This window comes from Columba livia, chromosome 15, assembly GCF_036013475.1.
Source record: "Columba livia isolate bColLiv1 breed racing homer chromosome 15, bColLiv1.pat.W.v2, whole genome shotgun sequence".
NCBI lineage: Eukaryota > Metazoa > Chordata > Aves > Columbiformes > Columbidae > Columba > Columba livia.
This window is the reverse complement of record NC_088616.1, coordinates 11,259,715-11,274,811: the sequence shown is the minus strand read 5'-3', so window position 1 is coordinate 11,274,811 and position 15,097 is coordinate 11,259,715. Positions and strand designations below refer to the sequence as shown.

The 15,097-nt window shown below is 62.2% G+C and overlaps 2 protein-coding genes across 14 annotated transcripts in view; one reads left to right on the top strand and one right to left on the bottom strand.

Annotated features, from left to right (window-relative positions):
- The window catches only part of TRAF7 (TNF receptor associated factor 7), a 31,225-nt gene extending 28,596 nt beyond the window's left edge, over positions 1-2,629 (top strand). For all 9 annotated transcript variants that reach the window (XM_065031197.1, XM_065031198.1, XM_065031203.1 and 6 more), the window contains 4 exons: positions 720-839; positions 1,056-1,187; positions 1,404-1,523; positions 1,912-2,629. In XM_065031197.1, the coding sequence (XP_064887269.1) occupies positions 720-839; positions 1,056-1,187; positions 1,404-1,523; positions 1,912-1,926 (387 nt within the window). In that variant the 3' untranslated portion in view covers positions 1,927-2,629. The remainder of the gene's footprint in view (positions 1-719; positions 840-1,055; positions 1,188-1,403; positions 1,524-1,911) is intronic.
- Positions 2,630-2,848: 219 nt separating this feature from the next.
- The window catches only part of CASKIN1 (CASK interacting protein 1), a 29,696-nt gene continuing 17,447 nt past the window's right edge, over positions 2,849-15,097 (bottom strand). For 3 of the 5 annotated variants that reach the window (XM_065031178.1, XM_065031176.1, XM_065031180.1), the window contains 11 exons: positions 13,990-14,205; positions 12,006-12,113; positions 11,749-11,867; positions 10,563-10,650; positions 9,148-9,245; positions 8,848-8,958; positions 8,654-8,755; positions 8,016-8,154; positions 5,836-7,938; positions 5,337-5,733; positions 2,849-4,875 (listed from right to left, as the gene is read on the bottom strand). In XM_065031178.1, the coding sequence (XP_064887250.1) occupies positions 4,779-4,875; positions 5,337-5,733; positions 5,836-7,938; positions 8,016-8,154; positions 8,654-8,755; positions 8,848-8,958; positions 9,148-9,245; positions 10,563-10,650; positions 11,749-11,867; positions 12,006-12,113; positions 13,990-14,205 (3,578 nt within the window). In that variant the 3' untranslated portion in view covers positions 2,849-4,778. The remainder of the gene's footprint in view (positions 4,876-5,336; positions 5,734-5,835; positions 7,939-8,015; positions 8,155-8,653; positions 8,756-8,847; positions 8,959-9,147; positions 9,246-10,562; positions 10,651-11,748; positions 11,868-12,005; positions 12,114-13,989; positions 14,206-15,097) is intronic. The other 2 variants (XM_065031179.1, XM_065031177.1) reach the window with 2 other exon arrangements.

Below are 15,097 nucleotides of genomic sequence, written 5' to 3'. Positions count from 1 at the left end.
CCTGCAGCATGGGACAAAAGGCTGGGATGTGAGAGCACTGCTGGAGTGCTGCTGACAGACGAGATTTTACTGCGCTGATTGCATCTTTGCAGGGACAAAGACCGGGCCTGGCTGGTCCTTGGGAGCACAGCTGCTGGGGAAGTTCGCTGAGATAAAGCGTGGCCTTGCAGCCGCGGTGCCTCGGCAGCTGCCGCAGCGTTATCTGCGCCGACAGCCCTGCTGATCAGAGGAGAAGGTCACCGTCTGGCTGCAGAGTTACCATCAATCTCGGCATGGTTGCCAAAGTGCCTTCACCTGCCTTGGCTCAGGCTTTGATGAATATTTCACCCCTCAGCATCTGGGTGACACCAGAGAATTTGAAGCTGCCCTCCTCAGTGTTGATAAATCCTCATTAATTTGTCTGCCTCAGTTTTCAGTGCTCTCAAGGACAGGGTTGTGTGTGCATGTGTTTGTGCATAGTCACACACACAAGATGTGCAATCTTCACAGCTTTTTCAGCCTGGATGTGCAAAGCTGGGCAGCTAAATGAGATAGCAGGACTTTGTTCATCAGCACTGAACTTTGCCAGCAGGACAGATTTATCCTTAGAGCTGTGATCTGGGCACACATGGAGCCAGGCTGACTTGTGCATGGCTGGAGAAGAGCTTCATGGGAGCTCCCTCCTGCAGAGGCGTCCCTGCACGGGTCTCATCCTGCCTTTGCTCTGACCTCCCTTTCAGATCTGGGACATCCGCAACTTGGAGTGTGTCCACGTGCTGCAGACATCGGGAGGCAGTGTCTACTCCATCGCTGTGACAAACCACCACATTGTGTGTGGCACCTACGAGAACCTCATCCATGTAAGGGCTGCGGGGTTTGATGACCTGGGGGGCCTGGGGGAGAGGGACAAGGAGATGGGGAGAGGAACAAGGAGATGGGGCCTGGCTCTGCTGGTCCCCATTACAGCGCTCCGAGTCCTGGAGAGGTGCATGGAGGTGGAGGAGAAGTTTCTCTCGGAGGAAAAGCTGGTGGCCTGCAGCCCCATGCGATCTCCAAGCCCTGCTCTCCTCCCACAGGTCTGGGACATAGAGACAAAGGAGCAGGTCCGCACACTGACCGGGCACGTGGGTACGGTCTATGCCCTCGCTGTCATCTCCACGCCGGATCAAACCAAAGTCTTCAGCGCATCGTACGACCGGTCTCTCAGGGTATGTGTCCAGGGCTGTGCAGCTGCCGCTGTGTGTTTGGCACTTGTTAAAACAGAGACTGCCCCAGGGGAAAGGGAGGACAGGGGATCCTCGCTTTGTGTGCCACACGGCATCGTATTTAATATGTGTCATCTGGCTCGAACCCTGTGGCACCCAGCGTCCTGCAGTGCTCGGGATGTGCCACTCACTTGTCTCACGCCCATTGTGTGCCCACAGGTGTGGAGTATGGACAACATGATCTGTACCCAGACGCTGCTGCGACACCAGGGCAGCGTCACCGCCCTCGCCGTCTCCAGGGGACGCCTCTTCTCTGGCGCCGTGGACAGCACTGTAAAGGTTGGTGTCCTCAGGCTTCTCCTTGGTGGTTTGGTCTCTTCCAGCACTAGAACTAGAGCGGTGAATGAGTTAGGAGCCACCTTCTAACAAACGGGGATGGTTCTCAGCAGGTGGGAGGTTTAATTATAGAATCACAGAATAGTTTGGGTACAAGGACCTTCCCAGCCCACCCAGTGCCACCCCTGCCATGAGCAGGGACATCTTCACCAGCTCAGGTTGCTCAGAGTCCCATCGAGCCTGGCTTGGGATGTCTCCAGGGATGGGGCATCCAGCACCTGTCTGGGAAACCTATTCCTGACAGAGGGTGTTGTGGATGCTGAACGCTCCCCAGGATGAGGAGAAGCCCACAGAACAGGCGCTGCCACGGGTTCCTGTTGTCTCTCCGCAGGTCTGGACTTGCTAGTGAGGGCACCGCGCTAGTCCTGCACACTGAAAGACCAAAAACTCCTCCAAAACCTCCTCCTCAGCCTGCTGGGTGACGACCACCACTCTGAGATAACTGCTGCAGCTCTTCTCCGCGCCGAGCACTGCCTGCTGCTGCCCGTCGGCCCTTCCCACCTGCCAGATCCCCGGCTGGCGGCTTTCAGGCCTGCAGATGCTCCAGATGTTCCCTCACATCTGCCGGATACGATTGGAAATGCAGAGGAAGCCGTTCTGGTGCCAGAACCTTCTGTGGGGGCCGGGGCAGCCCCTCAGGGTACCGGTGCAGCCATGGGCCTGGGTGGCTCAGTGTGTCATGGGGACAACCTGGCCAGGGAGGTGACACCGGGAGGCCGGTCCCTTTGTAAAAGGTAGAGCTGAGCATTAGGCCTTGCCCTGGGTTGGGACCCCAATCCCTTTCTGTCTCTAGTATTTAATTGTACTGCCACGGTGTCAGGCTGATCGTCTGGGAAGAGGTGTTTTCTTGAGTAGCCAGGTACGATTTTTACACCACAGCTAGTTCTCAAATCAAATAACACAAGCCCATTGTTCACCACCCTGTAATAATGGTCTCCACATTAAAGAGAAAAAGCCTCCATTGCATTTTTACTCACATTTTCTACTGTTTTTAAGATTGTAATATAGATTTGATTATTTCTTCATTGACAATAAAAGTGGAAAGAGTTGTTCCTGCCCAGCGTGAGTTATTGCGGCTCTCAGGTGCCCGGCCCCGGTCCCGCGGCAGCTCCGGCCTCCAGGCTGTGCCCGTCCACCCCACGCTGCTCCCTGGCGTGGGGGGCATGGCCCAGCCCCCCAGGAAGAACAGGGGAACTCGGGGGGCAGAGCAGGACCCAGCGCACGGACAGCTGATGGTTTTTGGACACAAACAGCAGTGGCAGCCCAGCAGGGGTTTTATCTTTTTTATTTTTCTTTAAATATTTGTTGCCAGACTTCGTATAGGAGCAAACTTCTTCACAGCACCACGAGCCATCTACTATTCAGAATAGGAAGAATAAGACAAGTAGAGGTGAGATCTAAGCACAGGAGAGCGGGGAGAAGCACCAAGATGCATAGCTGGACAGATGGGATACAATACAGAGTCCATAACTTAATCATAAAAAATATATATATGTATATATCCATCATGTAGAACTTTATGGAATTTTTTTTTTCAAGATAACATATTTTTTTCCTTTTCAACAGATATTTTCAGGCAGGTGATTTTTTTTTTTTTTTTGTTATTTTTAGAGTCTTTTTTGTGTGTTTTTTGTTTCGTTTTTTAAAGAAATTTCAAAGTTGTGCCAAACACATCTGGATCAGCGACCACAACAGGAGAGACGAGGGGAGAGGGAGAGGAAGGTGGAGGGAGAGACGACTCCGTGTGTCTCAAGAAAAGAAAGGAACAGCAACACTTTGTTTGGAAACCACAAGCCAAAAATAAAATGCATTCATCAGGACTCAAGCGACTGAACCAGACTCCAACTCCAGTTTATACAGGAATATACAGTGGGGCGTCCCGGAGAACACCCGGAGCACACGCACCCCCGCGTGCACACACACCCACACCCACACACACCCCCACAAATGCCAAAAAAAACCCCAAAATAATGAACAAAACGGAAACCTGAAGACACTCCAAAAGAACAGAAACACCTCCAGTCGAAGAATTAACAAAAACCTCCATAAAACAAGGCACATCCTTTGAGTTCATAACAGTGTAAAAATAAAGACGCGACACTGAATCCCAACGGAAAGACCCGAACAGAACTGCTCGCACGTACCTTCCACCCGGAGAAAAGGGAAATATTGTGCTACTCGTAGAATGAGTTTGCCACAAGACACACAGCTTAGTATAATCTAATAGTTTTTCTCAAGCTAAAATCCAGTTTTCTCTTGATTTCTTTTAAACTGCTTTATATATAATTGCTAATATTTTTAAATCTTTTAAATATATATTTGTTAAAGTTTATTCTTTTTATTATTTTGGGGGTGAGGGAAATCTGGTTTATATCTTTTTTTTTTTTCCCCCTCCAATAAATTAATACTTCTTTATAGCTTATCACTGTCCTGTCCCCGGCGGGAGGGGCCGGGCAGGGGCACGTCCCGCTGCCCCCGCCAGCCGAGAGCCCCGAGTCGGGGCCTTCGCTCCCCAATTTGTAACCAACGCAAACCAACTGCCTTCCCGCTTCCGAGGCGAAGCCCCATGGCCAGGTCCCCGTGTCCCTCTGTGGGGCAGCCCCCTGCCCGGCTGGACCCTCCGCCCCACCCGGCCTCTGCCAACGACGACGGAAAAGAGAAAGAAAACTTCAAAAAGGAAAAGCTTGAAAAAGGAGGAAAGAAACCCAAGTGCTTTTGCCCACCTGGATCCGCCGCCAGCGCGACCACCAGCAAACGCCGTCGGTGACACGCGGCTGACGGAGCCGCCGTGCCGGGGTCACCGCGCCGGGCAGGGCTTGTGCTACATTCGGGCCGACCCGCGGTGCCGGCAGGACACGGGCATGATGGCTGCGACCACCGGCCACGTAGATGAGAGACTCCCGGAGTCCCAGCAGCCGGCGAGGGGCTGTTCCATGGTGCTTTGTTTCTTCTGGTGTTTCTTGTATTTTTTTAATTATTTTTTGCTTCTGCAAAGGGAGTCCTGCCAGAGCCGACGCCGAGTCCGTGAGCACAATCCTGAGGTATCTTCTTCTTTGTGCAAACCCCGAGGGACGGGATGTCCGGGAGGGGACAGCTGTACAGAGGGGACGGGAGGAGGGCGGCGGGGCCGGGGGGGTCGTGGATCGTTGTGCCCTTGTGCCCACGTAAGCCCTGAGGTTCGGGGGGCCCTGACACCCCTCACTCCAGCATGGCATCCAGCTGGTCCGCCAGGTCGTCGAACATGCTGCCAATGTCATCCAGGATGCTCACGGTGCTCTTCGACTCCACGGCCGAGCTGCAGAGACAGGGCAGCGTGGTGGCACTGCACGGTCCCCTCTGCCCCACGCCATGACCCTCCTGCCCTCCTCTGCCATGCAGTGCCCAGCACGGTGTCCCCAGTGTCACCTCCCCAGCACAGACCCAGTGCCACTGGAGTCCCAGCCCCACGATGCTCCAGCACCCTGTCACCTCTCCAAGTCAGCCCCCAGTGCACCCACACACCCAGGTCCCCCTGCCCGTGCTGCTCTGGCACAGTGTCCCTCACTGTCACCTCCCCAGCACAGCTCCAGCCAGGGCCCCATGATTCTCTGGCAAAGTGTCCCCGAGGATCACCTGTGGCTCCTGTTGTGGTGGCACAGGCTGACCCCACTTCCCAAGATGCTTGTGGACTCCTGGTCCCCCCTGTCCCCGTGCAGGTTGGTGGCGCCACACAGCCCCCTGGCCCCTACAACCCTCGCCCACCCCGTGTCCCCTTACTCTGCCGTTTGGCTGTCCTCCTGCTTGATCTTCTCCTCCACAGCCTGCAGCGCGGCGGCCAGGGATGCACTTGTCTCCTCCAGCTTCTGCTGCGCCAGCTCAGGGCCGGTGGTGTCGATGGAGGGGCCAGCGATGGCCGAGCGCGGCGGCTTCACCGGTACCTGCTGGGGCTGCGCGCCAGGTGAGAGGGGCTTGGCAGGGCTGGAGCAGAGCGAGGGCGGCGTGCTGGAGGGCTTGGCAGTGCCGGCACCCAGTTGCCGGGCGGGCGACGGGGTTGGCGTGGAGCCAGCGCTCACTGACTGGATGGCGGCATGGGGCTTGGGGGGCTTGGGTGCCGTGGGGGGTGGCACAGGCTTGGGAGACACCGGGGGCGGTGTGCCATGGACACGCTTCACCTCTGCAGAGAGAAGGGAGAGAGACGCAACAGTGGTGGGGACAGCCGGGACCCCCGGTGTCTGCCCCAGGGAGCTCCCATCCTGGGGGGCTGCAGGGCACCTACCTGGACTGCCAGGGCTTGGGATGGGCACCTTTTTGGGGATGGGTGCTGGTGGCCCGGGCACCTTCTGGGGTGGCTGTGTCAGCACAGGTTTGGGGGACACCGGTGGCTTGAAGGGTTTCTTCGGCTCGGCGGGTGGCGGGACGTAGTCGGGGCCATCAGGGCGGGCAGCGGACGGCAGGGTGGGGGGCGGCTCGACCCCGCTCAGCTCAGAGGCCGGCCGCCGCTTGACGGTGCCGGTGCCGTTCTGGTAGACGGCGAGCAGGGCTGGCTCCAGCGCCGGCTCCTTCTCCTTGGCCTTGGGCCGGCGCTTGACGGTGTCGGACTCAGTGAGGACGAAGCGGACACCATCCTGCTGGCTCTGCCGGGCCCGGATCCGCCGCTTCAGCGTGGCACTGGCCTCTACCTTGGCCAGGTCCCCGTGGCGGTGGGCTGGGGACAGCCCTTCACCTGCCTCACCCCGGGCCGGTCCCAGGGGCCGCGGTCGCTGCTTGATGGTGAGGTTGCCGTCCTCGGCGAAGGGGATGGCATCCGGGGAGCCGCCGCGCTCCACCCGCAGCCGCTCTCCAGGGCTGTCGGCACCCACGTCTGACCGCAAGCTGTCGGCGCGCTCGTGGCGGGCAGCTGCCACCAGCCCGGTGACGGGGCCGCTGATGGTCCGGCGCCGGTTCACCACCTCCCCATCCAGCCCGATGGCCTCCTTGTGCTTGACGGTGGCCAGGACAGTGGCCACGCGGGCACGCTCAGGGCTGCCCGGGGGAGCCCCCGGCTGCAGGTAGTAGCCATCAGGAACCTTGGCCTGCCCGCTGGCCCCATGTGGCTTCTGCAGCGCCAATGCCCGGGCCCCGCCACCGATGGAGGACATCTCCAGCATGGCCGCAATGCTGCGCACACTGCCGGCGCTGCCCGTGTCCACGCTGCCACCCAGGTCGCTGGCACGCCGCTGCTCCCGGCGACTCTCCCCCTCGGCGGTGAGGGGCCCAGCGGGGGCCGCCTCTCCCTCGCCCTCCTTGGGGAAGTCCTCAGCCATGCCGGCGCTGGAGATGGCAGAGCTGGAGCGCTTTGGAGGAGGCGGTGGGGGCCCCTTCTTCTTGGGGCGGACAGCAAAGGACTGGCTGCGGTTGACATTCTTGTCGCCGCCGGCGGGTGCCCGCACCGAGTGGCTGCGGCCCACTCGCCGCTGGACAGTGGCGTAGGGCCCTGCGTCCGGCACCAGCAGCTCGTCCCGCTCCTGCTCGCTGTCAGAGGCGGCGTAGCGGTTCAGGCTGTGCGCCCGCTTCTTCGGCCGCCCCGGCTCCTCCTCACCCTCACCTGCCGCTGGCAGGCACAGCACTGGCACCGAGACGGGCAGGACGGGCACCCCCGGGGGCCCCCCTTCACCCTCAGCGGGTTGCGGCAGGACGTAGGCGAAGCCACGGTGGGTGGGTGACTGGGGCAGGGAGCGGGGGGACGCAGGGCGCTCGCCCGGTGGCAGCAGCTGCGGGGTGGGCTTCACTTTGGCGGTGGCGTGGGGCACTGACGGGCCCTGCGGGGAGGGGGGTCGCGGCTTACCAGGGGTTTGCGGTGGCGTCAGATGCCCGGCGGAGGGTGGGAAGGGCTGCCGGGGCTTGCCAGGCACTGGCGGCACACTGGCACGCTTGACAGGGTGGCCGTGCCGGGGCGGGCGCCCCTCCTTGGGCGGCGCGGGGGGGCCCTCGCCAGCCCCCTCCGCCAGGTACTCCTGGCTCTTGGAGATGGCGGCAGCAGGGGGGGCCCTGGGGCTGTCCCCCAGCAGCTCCTGGGAGCTGCTCATCTGCCTGGCACGGCCGCCCAGCCCCGGGGGCGAGCGGTAGCCGGGGCCTGGGGGGTTCGCCGCCTTCTCAGGGGGCTCCTCAGGGGCTTCGCCTGTCATGGCCACCTGCAGCTCGCTGCTGAGCTCGCTGTCCTGGAATGTGGTCATCTTGGGTGACTGGCACTCGGGTGGCTCTGGCGGCGGGGACTCGATGGCCAGCACCTCAGGACACGCTGCCGCCTTCCTCTTCAGTGTGCCCGGCTCGTACTTGCCCAGCTCGGCACGCTGCAGCTCCGCCAGCTTCTTCACCGCCAGCATCAGCTTCTTTTGGTGGCCTAGGGACAGCATAGGGCATCAGTGTCACTGTGAGGGCAGGGGCTTCTGCAGCTGGTGTGGTGGCACGGGACCTTACCCAGCTTGGTGATGCCGATCTCCTGCAGGTCCTCCCAGGTGATGTCAGTAATGAAGTCAATGTTCTCGTAGCCGTTCTCCACCAGCACCTTGTAGTACTGGGACAGCCCGATCATGGAGAGCCACAGTGCCAAGTTGGCCTGCAGGGACATGGGGCACAGCTCAGTGCCGGCTGGCAGCAGGGTCTGGCCCCAGCCCTGCTGGCACTGCAGCCCATGTGCCATGCAAGTGATCCCACCCTGCTGGGGGACAGCCCCAGGGTGTCCCTGTGTCCCCACACTGTCCCTGTGCTCCACAGTCATCATGCCCAGCCCTGTGCCCATGGGAAGCCCCTTGCTGTGCCCAGCCAATTGTGCAGGAGCAGGGTCAGGGACACACGGTGTCACATCTATGCAGTGACAGCCGGCACCAGTCTGACAGTCCCCGGGCTGTCAGGAGGGAATACGTGCAGCTGCAGGACCGTGGGCTGCAGGTGCCGTCTGGGAGCCATGAGCCACCTCCTGCCCTCGTCCCCTCTGTGCCACCCCTCCCTGGAGGGGAAGTGGTGGTGGGGACCAGCCACCAGACTCCCAGTATGGCTGGGTCCCCAGTGCCACCCTGGATGTGGTGTTGTTGTCCCCAGCCTCGCGCAGCCCTTACCGGCTTATACTCCGGCAGCCACTCGGGGATGTTGAGGTTGTTGATCTCAGAGGCGATTTTCTTCCTGTGCCCTGGCTTGGTGACACCGATGGCTGTGAGGTCCTGGAGCAGAGACAGGGGTCAGAGTGACCCTGCCCTGGACATGCCCCCCCTCCCTGCAGCACCAGCCAGCCCTGGCATCTCCACGATCTCACCTCCGGCGTCATCCGGCTAATGGTGGTGATGTCGTAGCCGGCATTGATGAAGTTGGGTGCGTAGAGCTGCAGCTGGAACTTGCAGAGCCACTGGTACACAGCCTCTGAGCTCTGGGGAGGGGATGGCACGGCTCAGGTTACCCCAGGGGAAAGGGACAGGGACATGCAGCTGCCACTGCGTTAGCACCCAGAGCCCTGCCCGCTGAGGTGGGCACAGCACGGGGCTGCCAAGACACCAGCAGCTGTGGGTGGAGGGGGGTCCCCGTACCCGCCAGCTCCAGCCCAGCGCTCCCCGCTCACCTTCCCCTCCGATGGCGGCTCCATCTTCTTCAGCTGGGGCTCAGCGGGGGGCGGGGGGGCGTATGGGGAGCTAGCCACGCTCTGCGACCGCGATGAACCTGCCAGAGATGCTGCGGTCAGCAGGGCTGGGGCTGCGCACCCCTGGGCTGTGAACAAGAGAGAGAGGAGCCAAGCCCTTGCCCCACGGGGGGATGGCAAAGCCACAGCCCCTGGGTTGGCATGGGGGAGGGACAGCAGCCTAGAGCACCCCAGGGTGCCCTGAACACAGGGTCTGCACCCGCCAGGGATGCAGAACACAGTGCCCGGGCCCTGCTGGGCATAGCACAGCCCCTGTCACTCGGTACCGGCAAGGCCACCCGTGTTGACACGGGGTTCTGCAGGGCACCCAGACCCCACCCCCGCACACACAGCTCCAGAGTGCCGGGGGGGTTCACCCTGGGCATCCCATGCTTGCGCCCCCATGGCAGCAGCCAGAGGGGTCCCACTGCTACCGGCCCAGGATGGGGCTTGTCCCTGCACTGTGCCCCACAGTGAGGGCAGGCTGGGGACGGCAGGGCTGGCACGAGCTGCCAGGGGGTGACAAAGGCTGCCCAGAAATTTCTGCCTCATATTTCTGACCGCAACCAGCAAGAGCAGGCCATTCCCCCTTGCAAGTGCATCCTGTGTGCATGTGTGTGTGTGATCCCCCCGTGTGTGCATCCCCCCCTGCTGTGTGTGTGCACCCTTCCTGTGTGCGCATCCTTCTGGCATCTGCATCCCACTTGCGTGGGCACCCTCACATGTGCATCCCTCTGCCATGTGCAGCTCCCGCACGGCTGCAGCCCACTTGTATGTGCAGCCCTTCTGCATGTGCATCCCCCCAGCAACGTGTGCATCCCCCCCACCCTGTGTGCACCCCACTCTGTGTGTGCACCCCCCTCCCTGGGTTTCCATCCCCACTGCATGTGCAGCTCCGCAGCCACGGCATCCCCCTGCACGTTCATCCCCCCTATGTGCATCCTCCTCCATGAGCATCTCCTGTCTTCCCCCGCCAGCGTGTGCCTCATCCGCCGAGCGGCCGTGCCCCCCTGCCAGGGCAGCCCCTGCCCGCAGCCCCCAATAATGCTGATGGTGACAAGGGGCCCGCGCTCAGTGGGGCTGGCGGGGGGCCAGGGAAGGGAAGGGGCCGGGGAGGAGCGCTGCCGCCCCCCGCCCGCCCACGCTGCCCCCCGCCCCCCGCGGGGCCCCCACTAACCGAGGCAGGAGAAGGCCTGGCAGCAGCCGAAAGGCGAGAGAGTCATTTTTTACCCACACGTTTTTTCTTCAGGCGATGGGTGCCGCGGCAATAAAAAAAACAAAAAAGACAAGTGCCTGGATCCGCGGCTCAACCGCGGCAGGACCAGGGCTGCTCTTGCTCCGGAGCCCGCGGCACGCACCTGCGGGGATGTCCTGCGCCTTGGCCGGCCCATCGCCCACGGCAGACTCTTGCGCAGAAGCCTTCTGGGAAAGGACGGTTGCCAGCAGCTGAAAAACACCCCGGGAAGGGGGGAGAGCAGGCAGGAGTGAGGTGGGCGAGCAGGGGGTGCATGCTGCGGGTGCTGCGGGTGCTGCGGCGGCCTCGCCACCAGCCCAGGTGAGGGTGGGCAGGGAGGGGGCAGCAGATTGGGGTGGTGGCAGGGAGAGCGGGAGCAGCACAGATGGTGCTTTGCAGGCAGTGGGAGCCTGCGGCACCGCAGCACCCCGAATCCAGCCTGGCGCAGGCTGACACCCCCCACTGGCAAAGCAGAGCCCCTCCAGCTGTCAGCACGGTGCTTGGCTGGGGCACATGCAGACCCTGATGCCCAGCCTGCTCCGGTGTAACATAGGCAGGGTGCCAGGGGTGGGGGGCTCATCGGGGACAGGGCACCCCAGCTGCTGTGGGCAGTGCACAAGGTGCTGGGGTGATGTGCAGGCAGGATCCTGCAGCAGGCAGTCTGCAGCGTGCAGTGCAGGCAGGGCTGTGCATTGGGAAATCTGAAGCTTGCAGTGCGGGCAGGGCTGTGCAGCGGGCAGTCTGCAGTGTGCAGTGCAGTGCAGTGGCCTATGCTGGCAGCAGCTAGCAGACGCTCTAGGCAGTGCAGTGCTGCAGATGGCAGCATGCTGTGGCAATGTGCAGTGCAGTGCAGCAGGCTGTGCTGGCAGCAGCTAGCAGACGCTCTGTGCAGTGCAGTGCTGCAGATGGCAGCATGCTGTGGCAGTGTGCAGTGCAGTGCAGCAGGCTGTGCTGGCAGCAGCTAGCAGACGCTCTGTGCAGTGCTGCAGATGGCAGCATGCTGTGGCAGTGTGCAGTGCAGTGCCATGTGCAGTGTCGTGCAATGCACCCTGTGAGTGGCAGCAGAGACACAACGCAGCCTCAGCTGGACCCTGCCCACATGGGCAGCCCCTGCCCAGGCCCAGGAACAGCCAGAGTCCAGCTGGTGGCACGCTGGGTGCTGGCAGGAGTTCACAGCACCCAGCTGAGCACCAACACCAGCAGGGACTGGGGGCAGCTGCCAAGGCAGCAAGTGCCCGTCCCAGGGCAAGTGCTGGGACTGGTAGCGAGTGCCACCACCGGCTGGCACGGCCACCTCAGGCTTGCCTTACCTTGACACCTTCGGAGCTGGCGTGCAGGGCGTGTGCCCCACTGCCTGCACTCTGCCCGCTCCCCGAGCTGCGGGCTGAGGCCACGCTGCCTGTGCTGCCCAGGCTGCTGCGGTCACCACCTGTGCAGAGAGGGGAGATGCCATCAGGGCACCGAGCCTGGGGACACCGCGGTGTGGCTGTGCCCTGCCAGAGCCACCGCCACATCCCAGTCCGTGCTCCCCGGGGAAGGGAGGGTCCCAGCAGCACACCCGCTGTACCTGCAAAGGGTTTCCGCAGCACCCAGATCTCCTCCGTGGGGGCTGGGGCTGCTGATCCGCCCTGCGACGGCGAGAGGTGGGACGGGCTCATGTCGGCCCCGCGGGACCCTTGGTGGCAGAGCAGAGAGAGCAGCTGTCAGGCGTGGGTGGCCCTGTGCTCGGGCTCCATCGCTGTGGCACGGGCAGAGGTGACCACAGCCCAGGGGCCATCGCTGCTGGACATGGGGAAACCCCCCAGCCGAAGTGTGGGGTCCCTGGCCACAGCTGTGCCCAGGGATGCCAGCGCTGTCCCGGGGGCCTGTCCCCAGTCCCAAGCAGGGAGTGACAGTGACCAGCCCCAGGAGACTGTCCTGCAGGGCCCCGCTCCCTCTCACCAGCCAGAGACAGACCTGCGGTGGGATGTTCCAGTGCCTCGGCTCAGCCCAGGCAGGGGACAGGGACCATGCCGTCCCTGTGCAGAGCAGGACAGGGACACAACTCACAGCAGGGGAGCAAAGGGAGCCAGGCAGACTTGGGCAGTGGGGACCAGGGGCCCCATCCCGCTGTCCCCTGGCCAAGACAGTCCTGGTTGTGCCCCTGCAGCTGCCTGCACCCATCTAGGGGAGGACACAGAGGCTGTGTGGGTCCAGTCACCCCACACATGCCAGGGTGGCCCATGGCAGCTGGCGACACGTGGGTGACACAGCAGTGGGTAAGAGGACGCAGCACTGAGGGTCACCCTGAAGCGTGGCTCCATCACAGGCTCACCCAGCCGGCTGTCCCCACTTGCACCAGGGACACCCGGTGCTGAGCCCCGGATTTCGAACAGCATGGGGTGAGATGGACAAACAGTCCGACGCTGCTGCAGCCACCGAGCAGCCGGCCCCACCACAGTCACCGCGTACGGCCATCGCCACCCCGCCACTGCTCCCACCGGTTCATTCACTAAGTCACTCATCCTGTTAGCTGCTGGGGCTGGGCCATAGCGGGGAGCGGATGGTGCAAGACGATAAATTCACCACTGGAGGGGGAACAAACGGCCACACCACAATCAGGCTGGGATGTCCCCAGGCCGTGTCTGCCACAGTCACACTAAGAGCAGCCTGCACTGCCTGGGCAGGCACCATGCTCTGTGCTCTCTCCCCCCGAGGAGAGAAAGCCCCAGGGAAAGGTTTTGCTCCCTCGTCCCCATTGCCAGCGTGGCCAGCCCGGTGATCCCCGAACACAACCTTCTGTGCTGCTGTCACCGGGGCCCATGCAAAGACCCCTGGCCCCCCAACAGCCGGTGGCAGCCCCCGTGTGCAGGGTATGGGCTGCACCCCTGCAACCCTCCCAGCCAAACTCTGCTCTCCGGGCACTCCCAACTTGTCGAGCTGCAGCATCTGTCACCCAGCTGTGCCACAGGGATGGATCTCATGGTACATCCCTCAGGAACGCACACCCGGCACCGCAGCCCTTCCCTCTCCCAGCACAGCCCTGACCTGCTCAGAGCCGCTTGCTGAGCGTTGAATACCCTGTGGGGAGGCTGCAGAGGGTCTCTGCACCCAAATTTGCTTCCCACAGCTCCTGGTTGGGCACTGTGCTGCCCAGGCCTGCCCCTGGCACTGAGCCTGGAGGGTGTTTCTGGGGGTCCCCACGCATCCGGACAGAACGGGGACATGAGCAGAGTGTGGACAGTGCAGCACGGCACTGCCCGCAGTCCTGGGGACAGCAGGGTGGGGAGGGTGGGATGTGTCGGGGGCCAGACAGTGCTGCAGGAGAGGGTGTGCAGGGGAGGGGGCACCGGCATGCACATGTGCACACACCGCAGACGCCTGCAGCATGCACACGCATGCACCCGCCTGCATGCATATACACGCACCCACGTGCACGCGCTTGCACACACCTGCGTGCAAACCCACCATGGCAAAGGGGGGAGAGGCCGAGTAGAAAGAAAAAGACTCGATACACACGTTAAAGGAAAAGCAAGAAGTCCATGGAGAGCACGAAGCGAGCGATGAACTACCTTGTGCGTCCCGCGGCTCGTCGGCACTGCTAGGGGAGAGCCTGCGATAGCCAAAGGAACTGAAAAGAGTCTGATGGGAATGTGGTGGTGGAGGTGGAGGTGGAGGCAGGGAATGGAACGGATGGGACGAGGCGTCACCGTTTAGCACAGCAGCCCCGTAAGCCGGGAGCGGGATCTTTTGGTACTGTTGGGGGATTGTTACAGTCTCCCATGAACCTGATAATAAAACATAACAAGAGACAAAATGAAAAGAATCAAAATAATAGAGACACGCTCTGTGCCACCAAAAAAAAAAAAAGGAAAAAAAAAGAAAGGAAAAAAAGCAGCAAATGAACTAAAAAAGGAACCAAAGGAACGTGGAGAAGCCAGAACTGAGACCCAACCAATGCGGAGCCTAGCCGAGGAGCAGCAGCCGGAGCTCAGCACAGGGTACGGCCAGGGGCACATCCCGCAGACCCATGGGCACGGGGCAGCGGCAGCCAGGGGGGCTCCTGCAGCTGGGGAGTCCTGCTCCCTGCAAAGGCGTCCTGGGAGGAGGGGGCTGCAGCACTAGCACCCCCATGCCTGACTGGCCAAGCCCTGGTGCTGCTACCACCTGCACCCCACGCTGCCGCCCCACTGCAGCTGGGGAATGGCACCAACACCCTGCAGCCTGCTCAACACCGCTGTGGCACTGGCTGTACCTCGGGAGCCAGAGACCTCACCCCCAAGGTACCAACACACAACATGGTGGCACCTCCGCAGCCCCTGCAGCTGGCGCAGCAGTGCCTGGCACTGGCAGGCGCTTGTGCTGCCATTCCCCTGGGGTCTTGCGCCAGCGTCACCGTTTCCTGCCTGTGCCCAAGTGACACAGCTGTCCCCATATCGCACAGAGCCAGGGAGGAGCGAGCCGGTCAATGTGGGACTTTCCAACACTGCCCGCAGAGACACTGGCCCCATGGCACTGCGCCTGGCAGTGGGCACAGCCACGGGCTGTCTTGGGGGACCACGCATCCCCCGGCGCCTACAGGGATGGGGATGGGGACAGACACAGGCAGCTGCAGGACAGGGGAGCAGGGTCCCATCCCTGAGATGTCCCCTGGCCAGGGAGAGGGTCCCCACGGGGCAG